This window comes from Hyla sarda, chromosome 12, assembly GCF_029499605.1.
Source record: "Hyla sarda isolate aHylSar1 chromosome 12, aHylSar1.hap1, whole genome shotgun sequence".
Lineage (NCBI taxonomy): Eukaryota > Metazoa > Chordata > Amphibia > Anura > Hylidae > Hyla > Hyla sarda.
This window is the reverse complement of record NC_079200.1, coordinates 20445123-20460345: the sequence shown is the minus strand read 5'-3', so window position 1 is coordinate 20460345 and position 15223 is coordinate 20445123. Positions and strand designations below refer to the sequence as shown.

General features: G+C 44.5%; 1 protein-coding gene across 1 annotated transcript in view; it reads left to right on the top strand.

Moving 5' to 3' along the window:
• LOC130296655 (NXPE family member 2-like) overlaps positions 1-15223 on the top strand; it is a 112666-nt gene that overhangs the window by 59485 nt on the left and 37958 nt on the right. The window contains exons 2-3 of the mRNA XM_056548416.1: positions 6265-6376; positions 8622-8733. Of these exons, the coding sequence (XP_056404391.1) occupies positions 8635-8733 (99 nt within the window). The 5' untranslated portion in view covers positions 6265-6376; positions 8622-8634. The remainder of the gene's footprint in view (positions 1-6264; positions 6377-8621; positions 8734-15223) is intronic.

Here is a 15223-nt window from a genome sequence, read left to right as displayed (position 1 = left end):
GTTTCAATCTGAAGAATAAAAAACTCAAAAATATATTAGAGTACACTCACCTGGTGGGAGCAGTGAGTCCCAAGGGTTTAGGATTCACTGCAAACACCACCATGGCCATGTAAATACAATTATAATTATTAGGGGCGTTCCTCCACCATGGCAGGTATCCAATCAGGGTTGGAGAGCGTCAAGGTAAAATCCGGATGGACTTCATGTACAGCCGTGTAGATATATATATATATATGAAAGGGGTTCTCTGGTGCTTAGACATCTTATCCCCTATCCAAAGGATAGGGGATAATATGCCTGATCGCAGGAGTCCTGCCGGCGGGGACACCCGTGATCTTGCACGCGGCACCCCGTTTATAATCAGTCTCCGAGCATGTTCGCTCCGGGTCTGATTACCGGCGACCACTGGGCCGACGGCGTGTGACGCGACGCCTCCGCCCCCATGTGACGTCATGCTCCGCCCCTCAATGCAAGCCTCAGGGAGGGGGCGTGATAGCTGTCACCCACCCCCCTCCCATAGGCTTGCATTGTTTTTGCCCCTTTGATGTTGGGTGCCAAGAAAAAAAAAAGGACGCTGTAGTGGTGGAAAAAAAAAAATTTTTACAAAATTTTTATTTTTTATAACAAAATGTTAATTAATTTTTAAACAGGGATCAATTTATGTGGATGGGCAGGACACTAAAAACGTAGCTGACAATTATAAAAATGTAGTGTGTGTGTGCTTCCCTTTTTTTTCTTTTTTAAAATATTTTTTAGGTAGTACTGCTACTCCCAGCATGAAACACACTGTTTCAGTGGGAGTAGTAGTTCCTGTACTAATTGACAGATCGCCCCGAGTATCACTCCTGACACTCAATGCGATCGTCCATAATATAACATAGATGCGGAGCGGCTCTATACAGCGTTCTAATCTCTGCACTATACTCCGGGCCGGCCAGTGATGTGAAAAGAAATTCCCATCACTCATTCATATTTTCCGCCCAGAGTGGGTATTGGCCGGATGGTGGCAGCCAATCACTGATCTCAGTGGGAAATATGAATGGTGAGTGGCCGGCCGGAGTACAGAGCAGAGATGCGAGTGCAGGAGAAAGCCGCTCCACATCTTTGCAATAGATAGGATGATGGCAGCGGGTGTCAGGAGTCACAGCTGCTGTGATCTGTCCTTAACTGTAGGTACTACTGCTCCCAACATGGAGCAAACTCTGCTCCATGCTGGGAGCTGTAGTAACTGCATTAATAGACAGATCGCAGCGAGTGTCACTCCTGACACCTGCTGTGATCTCCTGTATAATGTATAGATGCAGGCGGCCGCTCTTCCATGGACCCCTGCACAGCTGTATATATACACATATTCATACTTCCCACAGAGAGTTGTGATTGGCTGGAACCATCTGGCCATATACGGCAGTGCAGGGGACCATAGAAGAGCGGCCGGCTGCATCTATACATTATACAGGAGGATCGCAACGGGTGTCAGATGTGACACCCGGGGCGATCTGTCAATTGGTACAGGTACTACTACTCCCATTATGGAACAGTGTGTTCCATGCTGGAAGTAGTAGTACTACCTAAAAAAATCCAGGTAGTAAGAAAAGAGGACGACACTCACCCAGAATAGTAGCTTCAAACGTTATTTATTCTGTAAACACAGTGGCGGTGTCGGACAGGTGAGAGGGTAGGAACGCCGAGGGCCTCAGCATGCAGGTAACAGCTGTGTCGTACTTCCGTACTTCGTCAGACCATCTCGTCTGACGAAGTACGGAAGTACGACACAGCTGTTACCTGCACGTTGAGGCCCTCGGTGTTCCTGTCGTCTCATCTGTCCGACACCGCCACTGTTTTTACAGAATAAATAACATTTGAAGTTACTCCTGGGTGAGTGCCGTCCTCTTTTCTTACTACCTGGATTATTGGATATACTTGCTTTATCTGGACTGAGCACCGTATGGAACAGTCGTAGCTTCTGATATCCACCTGTCAGCTTTGTAATTGCCGCATATACAGCAGTGCCGGTTTCTGTACCTATAGTCCGCGCTACCTAAAAAAATGTTTTAAAAAAAGTGAAAAACACACAAACTTACTACATTTTTAGAGCACTGCTCGCACACATAAATTGATCCCTGTTTAAAAACTTAATAAAAATTTTGTTATAAAAAAGAAAAATTTTGTTAAATACAATTTTTGCCATCACTACTGTATCTTTTTTAATATATTTTTTTTTAATGGTACCCTACAACATTTTATTAAAAAAGGTATCTCCATCACTTTTTTGGATTGCTAAAGTCCAAAAAAGTTTAAAAACCACCTGCAAAAAAGCCAAAGTTAAAACTCACACGTCGTTTTTCTTGGCGTTTTTTTTTTTTTTTTTTTTTTTACTTCCATAGACTTCTATGGGAGAAAAACACCATAGGCTCAACATGCTGCAACTTTGCAAAACCGCCAAGGAGCTAAAAAGAAGTGAACAAAATGCCAAAAGGATTAAAAAAAAGCCAAACTGAAAAACGCAAAGTTGAAAAAGAATTTTGTGATTTCTCATCGATTTACAGCTAACATCTGGCGGCAGCATTTTTTTTTCTGGGAAAAAACGCCATGGGGACCATTTTGATGTATTTTTTTTTTTTTGGGGGGGGAGGAACGCACACAAAAAAAACAAGTGAAAACTTAGCCTAATGGTACCAATAAAAGCTATAAAAAAAACTTAGGTCAGAACGTGGTGATGCAAAAAAAAAAAATAACTGTATAAATTTGGAATCACTGCATTCATACAGGTAACTTTTACCATATGGTGAAATTTGAAAAAAATACAAATTTGTAGAAATGCATTTTTTTTTCCATTTAATTCTAGAAATATTGTTTTCCTGAGTTTCCAAAACATCATATGGGTAAAAAGATACAAATTGTCGAACAAAAATACTCATACAAACTTTTATGCATTTACGATGGGACATAAAAAAATACATAAGCAAAAAAAAAAAAAAATTATTAACTGTAACAAGAAGGGGTTAATGAGAAACAAAAAAAGACAAAAGCCAAGAGGGAACTTTGTATCTTTCAAAAAGGTACAACCCTATCCAGCTGCTTTGCGAATGCTTTCCTTCCAGAATTCTCAGTGAACTGCAAATGGCCTATAATTCTCCACACACTGTTATGATGTTCTTCACTGTTTTTATCCTATGATAAAAATAAAAAGGAAAAACCATAAGGGTAGATTAGACGGACCACAATGGCCCTGATTTACTATGTTTTGTCGAGTTGTCGAATTCTGTCTCATTGCAACAGAATGAGAAAGAAAACCCAAAAAGGGGCGTGGTCACCGGGAAAAGGGCATGGTCGCAGGAAAGAGGGCATTTTCACAAAAACCCAACATATTTACTAAGTTTTCCACAGAAAATGTGGTGGATTTGAGCTGAGGAAAACCAGACAGATCAGAGCATGTGTAAAAAAAAGCAAAATGTAGAGAAAGTGCAAAACGTAGGAAAACCTTAGTAAATACCGTGGGAAAAAATGATAGGGAATTAAAACCCCACAAAGAAAACTAAACAACACTCAGAAAATCAGGGCCAATGTCTTTTTCTACCATCAATTTTCTATGTTTCAGAACAAAAGGAAAAATGCCAGAATTTTTGTTTCCTTTTATTTATTCCATTTGCCAAATTTTTTTTATAAAAAGCAAACACATTTGTACCCAAAAAAACACATTTGTACCCAAAAAATGTTACCACTGAAAACACCAAAATCTAAAATGTTGCTGAATTAAAAAAGCTATGGCAGAATTGCTGTTTATGTGTAAATTCATTGGTTGCCTCATTTCTGAAAATGCTAACGCTCAGATCAAAAAATGCTAACGCTCAAGTAAAAAAATGATGGCTTTTAGTCTTAATGTGTAAAAGTGAAAAAGCTAAAACTTTCCATATAATATGTCATTTTGTTATTTGGTAACAGCATTTATTTCACATGGTTATTTTTATTTCAGGTTGTTACAGATGTGTCATTACGTCTACTGTTTAAAATGCTTTTACATAATAAAACTTTTACAGTGAAAAGTAGTTTTTTTTTTCTTAGTCTCTGCTAGGGGACTACAGTATGTGATTGCTTAAAGGGGTACTCTGCCCCTAGGCATCTTATTCCCTATCCAAAGGAAAGGGGATAAGATGTCTGATCGTGGGGGTACCGTCGCTGGGGGCACCTGCGATCTCTCATGCAGCACCCCCGTTTTTCAGCTGCACAGAGTGAGGATCGCTTTGCGGCTGATGATGGGCGATGCAGGGGATGGAGTATTGTGATGTCACAGCTCCGCCCCCTCATGACATCACACCCCGCCCCCTCAATGCAAGTCTATGGGAGGGTGCTCGATGATCCTCACGTGTGCAGTTGAAAAATGGGGGTGCTACAGGAGACATTGTGGGGGGATCCCCAGCGGTGGGACCCCCATGATCAGACATCTTATCCCTTGTCCTTTGAACAGGGGATAAGATATCTAGGGATGGAGTACCCCTTTAAATACTTTGGTATCTTATACTATCAGTATAACCCTGAAAGGCCTAAGGAGTCTACTTGGTGTGTTAAAGGGGTTGTCCAGTGAAAGACAACCAATAACTTATCCAGCCACTGGGGCCCCCAATGATCTGCTGAATAGGATCCTGGTTCTCTGAGAGGAGCGTGTGCTGCAGATGGCACATGTTCCTTTCATTTTTATGGCAGTGCAGGAGAGACCCAGGTGCTGTACTTGGGCATCTCCAATTCTCCCATAAATATGATCCCTTGTGATCCTTTAGATAGTGGATACGATGTCTTTCACTAGACAATCCCTTAAAAGGGAACTTGTCATCAGATTTCACCATGTATACAGTGTGGCAATGCGGTAAAATCTTCTTTGTCACCATCCCCAGGTGACATTCCCCTGCTAGCCCCTAAATAGTCCTCTGGGCGGGGAGCTATACTCACCTTGTCCCATTGTCTCCAGCTGTAATCTAACCCCCCAGGGTTATGGACAGCCCTGGCACGGCCCGTGTCATCACTCTGCTCTGTCTACGTAGAGAGCACGGGTAACACGGGCTGTCAATCACACTAAGGGGGCGGCCCTATAAGCTCCCCACCCAGGTGACTTATAGGGCCGGCAAGGAACACTTTGAAAAATCATATTTCTCACCATCCCTGAAGGTAGAAACATCTTCCAGGGATGGTGATGAAGATTTTACCATATATATATAATGCATTGTCACACATTATATATTGTAAAATCTGAAGATAGGTTTCCTTTAAAGGGGTATTCAAGGGAAAAACTTTTTTATATATATCAACTGGCTCCAGAAAGTTAAACAGATTTGTAAATTACTTCTATTAAAAAATCTTAATCCTTTCAGTACTTATGAGCTTCTGAAGTTAAGGTTGTTCTTTTCTGTCTAAGTGCTCTCTGATGACACCTGTATCGTATAGAAGAGGTTTGCTATGGGGATTTACTTCTAAACTGGGCGTTTCCCGAGACAGGTGTCATCAGAGAGGACTTAGACAGAAAAGAACAACCTTAAAGGATAGGGGATAAGATGCCTGACCGCGGGGGTCCTGCCGCTGGGGACCCCCGTGATCTTTCCACGCCGTACCCCGTTAGCATCAGCCCCCGGAGCGTGCTCGCTCCGGGTTTGATTACTAGCGATCACAAGGACGGAGCATATTGACATCACGGCTCCGCCCCCGTATGACGTCACGCTCCTCCCCTCAACGCAAGCCATGGATAGGGGATAAGATGTCTTAGCGCCGGAGTACCTCTTTAACTTCAGAAGCTCATAAGTACTGAAAGGATTAAGATTTTTTAATAGAAGTAATTTACAAATCTGTTTAACTTTCTGGAGCCAGTTGATATATATATATATAAAAAGTTTTTTCCTGGATAACCCCTTTAAGATAAAAGACATGGGCACTACAAAGCCATACATTTATGATGTGTTGTGTTAAATCCTTTCCAACAGTGCCGCTCGTGTAGGTAAGATGTTGGCAAGGAGTAAATCAAATGTTTTTCTGGTAAAGGGATGAGATAACAATAATAATAATAATAATAATAATAATAAATATTATTATTAATAATTGTTATTATTATTATAACTTTTTTCTTAATCATACAATTATCAGTAACCACAGTTCTTGTCACCAAGGATTGTTTTTTAAGGCAGTGGACAACACATTTATACTCTTAAAATGCAAATCAGCTACATACCTGATAAAATAATATGAAAAATAATCTAAAAACTATCATTGCTTCTGTCCTAGATGAACCAATAGAATGTCCATATTCAACAAACGAACAATTAAGATAATTTTGGGTCTTACAATTGTTTGTATCTTCCTGGTTAGCGTCAAAATCCATCTGAAAAGTTCTCAGGTAGGTTGGCTTTGTCATTTGCTTAAAGGGAATCTGTCAGCTGCAAATCATGTTTCTTTATGTGATTGCTTAAAGGGGTACTCTGCCCCTAGGCATCTTATTCCCTATCCAAAGGAAAGGGGATAAGATGTCTGATCGTGGGGGTACCGTCGCTGGGGGCACCTGCGATCTCTCATGCAGCACCCCCGTTTTTCAGCTGCACAGAGTGAGGATCGCTTTGCGGCTGATGATGGGCGATGCAGGGGATGGAGTATTGTGATGTCACAGCTCCGCCCCCTCATGACATCACACCCCGCCCCTTCAATGCAAGTCTATGGGAGGGTGCTCGATGATCCTCACGTGTGCAGTTGAAAAATGGGGGTGCTACAGGAGACATTGTGGGGGGATCCCCAGCGGTGGGACCCCCATGATCAGACATCTTATCCCTTGTCCTTTGAACAGGGGATAAGATATCTAGGGATGGAGTACCCCTTTAAATACTTTGGTATCTTATACTATCAGTATAACCCTGAAAGGCCTAAGGAGTCTACTTGGTGTGTTAAAGGGGTTGTCCAGTGAAAGACAACCAATAACTTATCCAACCACTGGGGCCCCCAATGATCTGCTGAATAGGATCCTGGCTCTCTGAGAGGAGCGTGTGCTGCAGATGGCACATGTTCCTTTCATTTTTATGGCAGTGCAGGAGAGACCCACCTGCTGTACTTGGGCATCTCCAATTCTCCCATAAATATGATCCCTCGTGATCCTTTAGATAGTGGATAAGATGTCTTTCACTAGACAATCCCTTAAAAGGGAACTTGTCATCAGATTTGACCATGTATACAGTGTGGCAATGCGGTAAAATCTTCTTTGTCACCATCCCCAGGTGACATTCCCCTGCTAGCCCCTAAATAGTCCTCTGGGCGGGGAGCTATACTCACCTTGTCCCATTGTCTCCAGCTGTAATCTAACCCCCCAGGGTTATGGACAGCCCTGGCACGGCCCATGTCATCACTCTGCTCTGTCTACGTAGAGAGCAGGGGTAACACGGGCTGTCAATCACACTAAGGGGGCGGCCCTATAAGCTCCCCACCCAGGTGACTTATAGGGCCGGCAAGGAACACTTTGAAAAATCATATTTCTCACCATCCCTGAAGGTAGAAACATCTTCCAGGGATGGTGATGAAGATTTTACCATATATATATAATGCATTGTCACACATTATATATTGTAAAATCTGAAGATAGGTTTCCTTTAAAGGGGTATTCAAGGGAAAAACTTTTTTATATATATCAACTGGCTCCAGAAAGTTAAACAGATTTGTAAATTACTTCTATTAAAAAATCTTAATCCTTTCAGTACTTATGAGCTTCTGAAGTTAAAGTTGTTCTTTTCTGTCTAAGTGCTCTCTGATGACACCTGTATCGGGAAACACCCAATATAGAAGAGGTTTGCTATGGGGATTTACTTCTAAACTGGGCGTTTCCCGAGACAGGTGTCATCAGAGAGGACTTAGACAGAAAAGAACAACCTTAAAGCATAGGGGATAAGATGCCTGACCGTGGGGGTCCTGCCGCTGGGGACCCCCGTGATCTTTCCACGCCGTACCCCGTTAGCATCAGCCCCCGGAGCGTGCTCGCTCCGGGTTTGATTACTAGCGATCACAAGGACGGAGCATATTGACATCACGGCTCCGCCCCCGTATGACGTCACGCTCCTCCCCTCAATGCAAGCCTTGGATAGGGGATAAGATGTCTTAGCGCCGGAGTACCTCTTTAACTTCAGAAGCTCATAAGTACTGAAAGGATTAAGATTTTTTAATAGAAGTAATTTACAAATCTGTTTAACTTTCTGGAGCCAGTTGATATATATATATATATAAAAAAGTTTTTTCCTGGATAACCCCTTTAAGATAAAAGACATGGGCACTACAAAGCCATACATTTATGATGTGTTGTGTTAAATCCTTTCCAACAGTGCCGCTCGTGTAGGTAAGATGTTGGCAAGGAGTAAATCAAATGTTTTTCTGGTAAAGGGATGAGATAATAATAATAATAATAATAATAAATATTATTATTAATAATTGTTATTATTATTATAACTTTTTTCTTAATCATACAATTATCAGTAACCACAGTTCTTGTCACCAAGGATTTTTTTTAAGGCAGTGGACAACACATTTATACTCTTAAAATGCAAATCAGCTACATACCTGATAAAATAATATGAAAAATAATCTAAAAACTATCATTGCTTCTGTCCTAGATGAACCAATAGAATGTCCATATTCAACAAACGAACAATTAAGATCATTTTGGGTCTTACAATTGTTTGTATCTTCCTGGTTAGCGTCAAAATCCATCTGAAAAGTTCTCAGGTAGGTTGGCTTTGTCATTTGCTTAAAGGGAATCTGTCAGCTGCAAATCATGTTTCAAACTGCTGATACTGTTACTAGGGATGAGCGAATCCAATCCGACGAATCCGAATTTGCCAGATTCAGGAAAAATTTGATTTGCAATGAATGCGAATACCGCCGCGCTCCAGGGTATCTAAAATGGCAGATCCACATGTGAGGACATGGGGCAAGGAATTCTAGGAAGGCGGGTAGGCGGGATGACCCTTAATCACATTTATCAGCAGCCAACAGGTCGTGTCTCGACCAGCAACCCATCTGCTGTCATCAATTGGGTAACACGGTCATCCACTTCATTACAAGAGACATCTGACACCCCCAGTCAACAGTCGGGGGGTTCCTCAGACACAACCCTCAGTTGGCATGGCCCGGGAGCAGTCACTGTTCTTCCATTGACTCGGCCCTATGCTGTTCCCTCCCCCACAGAAGTATCATATGCTGTGGGTTCAGCTCCACTAGTGAGGACGAACTAATAGAGAACAGTCAGCAGCTACTGCCCAGCCAACAAGTGGAGGAGGCATCCGCCGCCTCCACCGCTAGACGGGCAAGTAGTGATGAAGAGAGTGGTGTTGCGAGCGGTCAGGCTCCTGAAGCAGACTATTTTGAGGAAGCTGAGAAGGACTACAGTGACGTGCAGACACAACTCGATGATGATTATGAAGCCGATCGCACTTGGGAGCCGGGTGCAGAAGGGGCTTCATCATCAGGAGAAGAGCGTTGCAGGTTGCAAGTGAGGCAGCAGCTGAGCCAGCAAGGTTGTACCATGGTTGGCAGTCAGCATGGTGGCAGAAGTGGAAAGTCTGGAGCCAAACATACCCTGGGTAGATCACCTGTTTCAAGGCAGCCTACCTTCCCGAGAGGTAGCGGAACAGGGGTTCCTGAAGTCAGCGGCAGTAGCAGTCTATCAGTTTGGACTGTTTGTGGGAAAATCAGCTACTTGGTGGTGTGGCAGTTCTTCATCAAGCATCCAGAGGATGTTAACCTGGCGCCCACTCATCAATCTGTGCAGAAGCAGAATGTGCTCCTGTTCAAGTTGCTGGTGCTGCAGTCCCTCCCTTTTCAAGTGGTGGACTCTGCACCTTTCAGAGAACTGATGGCTTGTGCCGAGCTGAGATGGAGAGTCCCAAGCAGTTATTTCAATACCAGCCCTGCACAATATTGTGGAGCAGAAGGCGGGCCAATCCTTGTGTCTGTCGGTGTGTATCAAAGTGCACAGCAGCGCTGATGTGTGGAGCTGTAACTACGGTCAGGGACAATACATGTCCTTTACAGCCCACTGGGTGAATGTGGTTCCTGCACAGCCACAACAGCAACTTGGACAGGTCACGCTGCTTCCTCCTTTACGCTCTAAAGCCTTTGGTTCCTGCGACAGTGTGCAACTCCGCCTCCTCATCCTCCACCGAGTCCTCAGCCTACACTGCACGTACAAATCTCAGTGGCCCTTCATGGTACCATGTGTGCAGGGCACGGCGGTGTCATGCTGTTCTTTACATGGTTGGCCTTGATGAACAGAGTCACACAGGGGAGGAACTGCTAAAAGTCATTCACCAAGAAATCAGAGCAGGGCTTACTCCCCGAAAACTGGAAATTGGAACCATGGTGACCGACAATGGGAAGAACATCTTGTCTGCGCTGCGACAAGGAAGCCTGAGACATTTGCCCTGCATGGCATACATGTTCAATCTTGTTGTCAAGCGGTTCCTGAAGTGTTCCTCCATCTGCAAGACATCCTAACAATGGGAAGGAAACTTTGCAAGCACTTCAGCCACTCGTACACTGCAAAGCACATCCTCATTTAGCTGCAGCATCAGAACGGCATCCCCCAACATAGTCTGATTTGCGACATTTCCACACGTTGGAATTCCACCCTCCTTATGTTGGACCGACTATACGAACAGAAAAAATCCATCACCGATTTCTTGATGATCCAAGAGGATAGGGGTACTCCCCTGTGTAACTTCAATGTCAACCAGTGGCAGTTCATACATTACACCTGCCGTTTGCTCAGACCCTTTGAGGAAGCCACATTATTAGTTAGATGCCAGGATTACAGGAAGAGCAACGTCAATCCACTGCTTTATCTACTACGACACATGTTGGAAACAATGGCTGGTCGGAGACATGGTGCCTACATCTCACGGCCACATGAGCCCTGTGGGTGCTGAACTGGAGGAGGAGGGGGAGCGGCACAGCGGAGCACAGTTTAGGTTTTGCGAAATGGATATTTTTTCTAGTCATCTGTCAGGAGAGGAGGAGCAGGAGCAGCTAGAGGAGCTAGAGGGTTATGAGGAAGGCGAGACAGAGGACCCAGACACACCGTGGCAATATGCAGTGGAGATGGAGGCAGAAAGTCATGCGATGCATGCACACTTGCTTGCGTAGTGACCGCCGAATTGGAACCATTGTACCCTCGGTAGTGAGGGTGTCACCTTTTTCACCCTCGCTACCAGAAAAGAATGAGGGCCTTTTTAACACCCACAGAGAGGGAGGACAAACTGACCAACAAAAGAGACATCCTACGTAGTCAGTTTGCCGATGCCTATTTGCGCCATCAACCATCCTCTCACAGTTCTGACTCGGGAGGGCCTCTGCACTCACCTTGCACTGCCATGGCTACTGAGGAGGCATGGGGTGGCGTGAGCAGTACCAGCTCCATCAGCAGCAGCCTGAGTCTACAGTTGCTGATGAGTAGCTTTCTTCTTCCGCATAGTGAAGCATCTCATCAGCAGCAGGTAGACCTGGAGCAGGACCTGAACCAGCAGGTGGTGGCATACCTTGACATGACCATGCCAACACCCCTTGAAGATTCGCTGGACTTCTGGGCAGCCAAACTTGATTTGTGGCTGCAACTAGCAGAGAACTCTGTCCACAAAAAATGTGGAGAGACTGACCTTTGTCAAGATGAATCAGGCATGGATCAGCCAGGATTTCCACCCACCAATGCCTGATGCATCAGAGTAGATTGATCATGGTGCCACACCAACACTTCCCAATTATGAATGAATTCCTCCGCATCAGACCAAGTAAGTATTGAGGATATGTACTAGCTAAAATTTAACTTTTAATAATATGCTTAGGATAAAATATACGGACCCAAATTTTATTCTTAAATCAAACAAAAGAAAAGGTGTGCAAAAAACACCATGTGCTCCCTACACCACCAAGTATTGATGTGATGCAAAGACCTCTAAAAGGTGGAAGGGAACAATGTATTGTCTATTGTAACCGGTGGGGGTAAAAACTTCCCCTGTAAGGCCCTACTCTCACATTATTAATTCCCTTCTTGGCAAAAGTTACTCGCCTTAAAAAGGGTGGCCCCACACAGGAACCTCTCCCTATTTCCCCCTACAAACACTGCCATTTCCCAGGATTTTTAGGTGGAAATAGAGAGAGTTTCCTGTGTGGGGCCACCCTTTTCAGGGCTAGTAACACTTGCCAAGAAGGGAATTAATAGGGCGGGAGTAGGGCCTTCAGGGGGGGGGGGGGGAGGTGGGGGGAGTTTTTACTGCACTTGCTACAATGGACAATACGTAGTGCCCTTCCCTTGTTACTCGTTTTAAAAAGGGCGACCCCACACAGGAACCAATCCCTATTTCCACCTAAAAACCATGGGAAATGGCAGTGTTTGTAGGTCGAAATGGGGAGAGGTTCCTGTGTGGGGCCCCCTTTTTAGGGGGATTTACACTTGCCAAGAAGGGAATTAATAATGTCAGAGTAGGGCCTTACAGGGGAAGTTTTTACCCCCCACTGGTTACAATGGACCATACGTTGCTCCTTTCCACCTTTTAGAGGTCTTTGCATCACATCAATACTTGGTGGTGTAGGTGGCACATGGTGTTTTTTGCACACCTTTCCTTTTTTTTGATTAGAAAAAAAAAGTGGGTCCATATATTTTATACTAAGCATATTTTTAAAAGTTAAGTTTTACGTAATGCATATCCTCAATACTTACTTGTGCACACTAACACTTTTACAAAAGAGACTGTTTTCTTCTGCCTACCTGCTTCAGCTACTATTCTGATCCTGCCACCCTTCTGATGCCACACATCTGATGCCAAGTTCTCCTTTTTTCACCCACCTTCATCCCCTGCTATTGGTATTGCCACACACCACACAACTCTGTCACCAGGTCACTTTCAGGACTTCTGATGCTGCTACGGCCACCTCCAGGATGTCTCATTCTGCCACCATATTTTCTTTTAATGCTGATGCCAGCTCCAGGCTGTTTCATTCTGCCACCATTAGTTCTCCTCATACTGATGCCAACTCTAAACTGTCTCATACTGCCACCATATGGTCTCATGCCGATGCAAGCTCCCAGCTGTCTCATACTGCCACCATATGTTCTTTTCATGCTGCTGCCACCTCCAGGCTGTGTCATTCAGCCACTATATGTTCTCCTCATGCTGCCGCAAACTCCAGGCTGTGTCATTCAGCCACTATATGCTGCAGCCAACTCCAGGCTGTGTCATTCACCCACTATGTGATCTTCTCATGGTGATCTCCTCATGCTGCCGCCACCTCCAAGCTGTATCATTCAGCCACTATATGGTCTCCTCATGCTGCCGCCACCTCAAGGCTGTGTCAGTCAGCCACTAATATGTTCTCTTCATGCTGCTGCAAACTCCAAGCTGTGTCTTTCAGCCACTATGTGGTCTCCTCATGCTGCTGCCAACTCCAGGCTGTCTCATTCAGCCACTACAATATCATAGAAACATAGTTCATAAGGTTGAAAAAAGACCAGAGTCCATCAAGTTCAACCTATAACCTTAATCTGTCCCTACTGAGTTGATCCAGAGGAAGGCAAAAAAAAACTTATACTAGAGGTAATAAATCCCTGGATCAACGTTCTCTCCTCATAAATCTAGTATCCATAACCTGCAATGTTATTACTCTCCAAAAATGCATCCAGGCCCCATTTGAACTCTTTTACAGAGTTCACTCTGGCAGAGAGTTCCATAGTCTCACAGTAAAGAACCCCCATCTGTGCTGGTGTAGAAACCTTCTTTCCTCAAGACATTGAGGATGCCCCCTTGTTATAGATACAGTCCTGGGTATAAATAGGTCATGGGAGAGATCTCTGTACTGTCCTCTGATATATTTATACATAGTTATTAGGTCGCCCCTAAGTCTTCTCTTTTCCTAAACTAAATAAACCCAATTCTGATAATCTTTCTGGGTACTGTAGTCCTCCCATTCCCCATATTACTTTGGTTGGCCGTCTTTGAACCCTCTTGTGCCCAGTACTGTACACAGTATTCCATGTGTGGTCTGACTAGTGATTTGTACAGCGGTAGAATTATTTCCTTGTTGTGGGCATATATACCCCGATTCATGCACCCCATGATTTTATTTACCTTGGCAGCAGCTGCCCGACACTGGTCACCACAGCTAGATTTATTGTTAACTAAGACTCCTAAGTCTTTTTCCATGTCAGTCGTCCCAAGTGTTCTCCCATTTAATGCATGATCCTAGCCCGGATTATTCTTCCCCTTGTGCATTACCTTACATTTATCAGTGTTGAGCCCCATCTGCCACGTCCCAGCCAGTTTTACAGTGTTTAGTATTATCTGCAAAGATTGCTACTTTACTATTCAACCCCTCTACAAGGTCATTAATGAATATATTAAATAGAATAGGACCCAAGACTGACCCCTGTGGTACCCCACTAGTAACATCCACCCAATCAGAATAAGTACCATTAATAACCACCCTCTGTTTCCTATCACTGAGCCAGTTACTTACCCACTTACACACATTCTCCCCCAGCCCAATTGTTCTCATTTTATGTAGCAATCTTTTATGTGGCACCGTATCAAATGCTTTGGAAAAATCCAGATATACAACAATTACCCCATTTCCAGTCTGGAGCTCACCTCCTCATAAAAGCTGATCAGGTTAGTTTGACATGATTGATCCCTCATAAACCCATGTTGATATGGAAGAGGGTGTGGTGGCCGCCATGCCCCCTTCCATAGACTTGCATTGAGGGGGCTTGACCTGATGTCACAAGGGAGCGTGGCCGACCTTGCAGCGTGCGCACAGTGCTTGGTACTAAATGTTCCGAATGCAGCCGGAGCACTGGCCTGAGGAGTACCCCTTTAACCCCTTAACGAGGCAGGACGTAAATGTACGTGGTACTTAACGCACCAGGACGTATATTTACGTCCTGAGCATAACCGCGGGCATCAGAGCGATGCCGGCATCATGCGCGCCAGGTCCCGGCTGTGGATCTCAGCCAGGGACCCGCCGGTAATGGCAGACACCTGCGATCCCACGGATGTCCGCCATTAACCCCTCAGATGCCGTGATCAATACCGATCCCGGCATCTGCAGCATCGCGGTCACTTAACAGGATGATCGGATCGCCCGCAGCGCTGCTGCGGTGATCCGATCATCCTGCACGGCAGACGGAGGTCCCCTCACCTGGCTCCGCTGCCTTCCCGCAGACCAG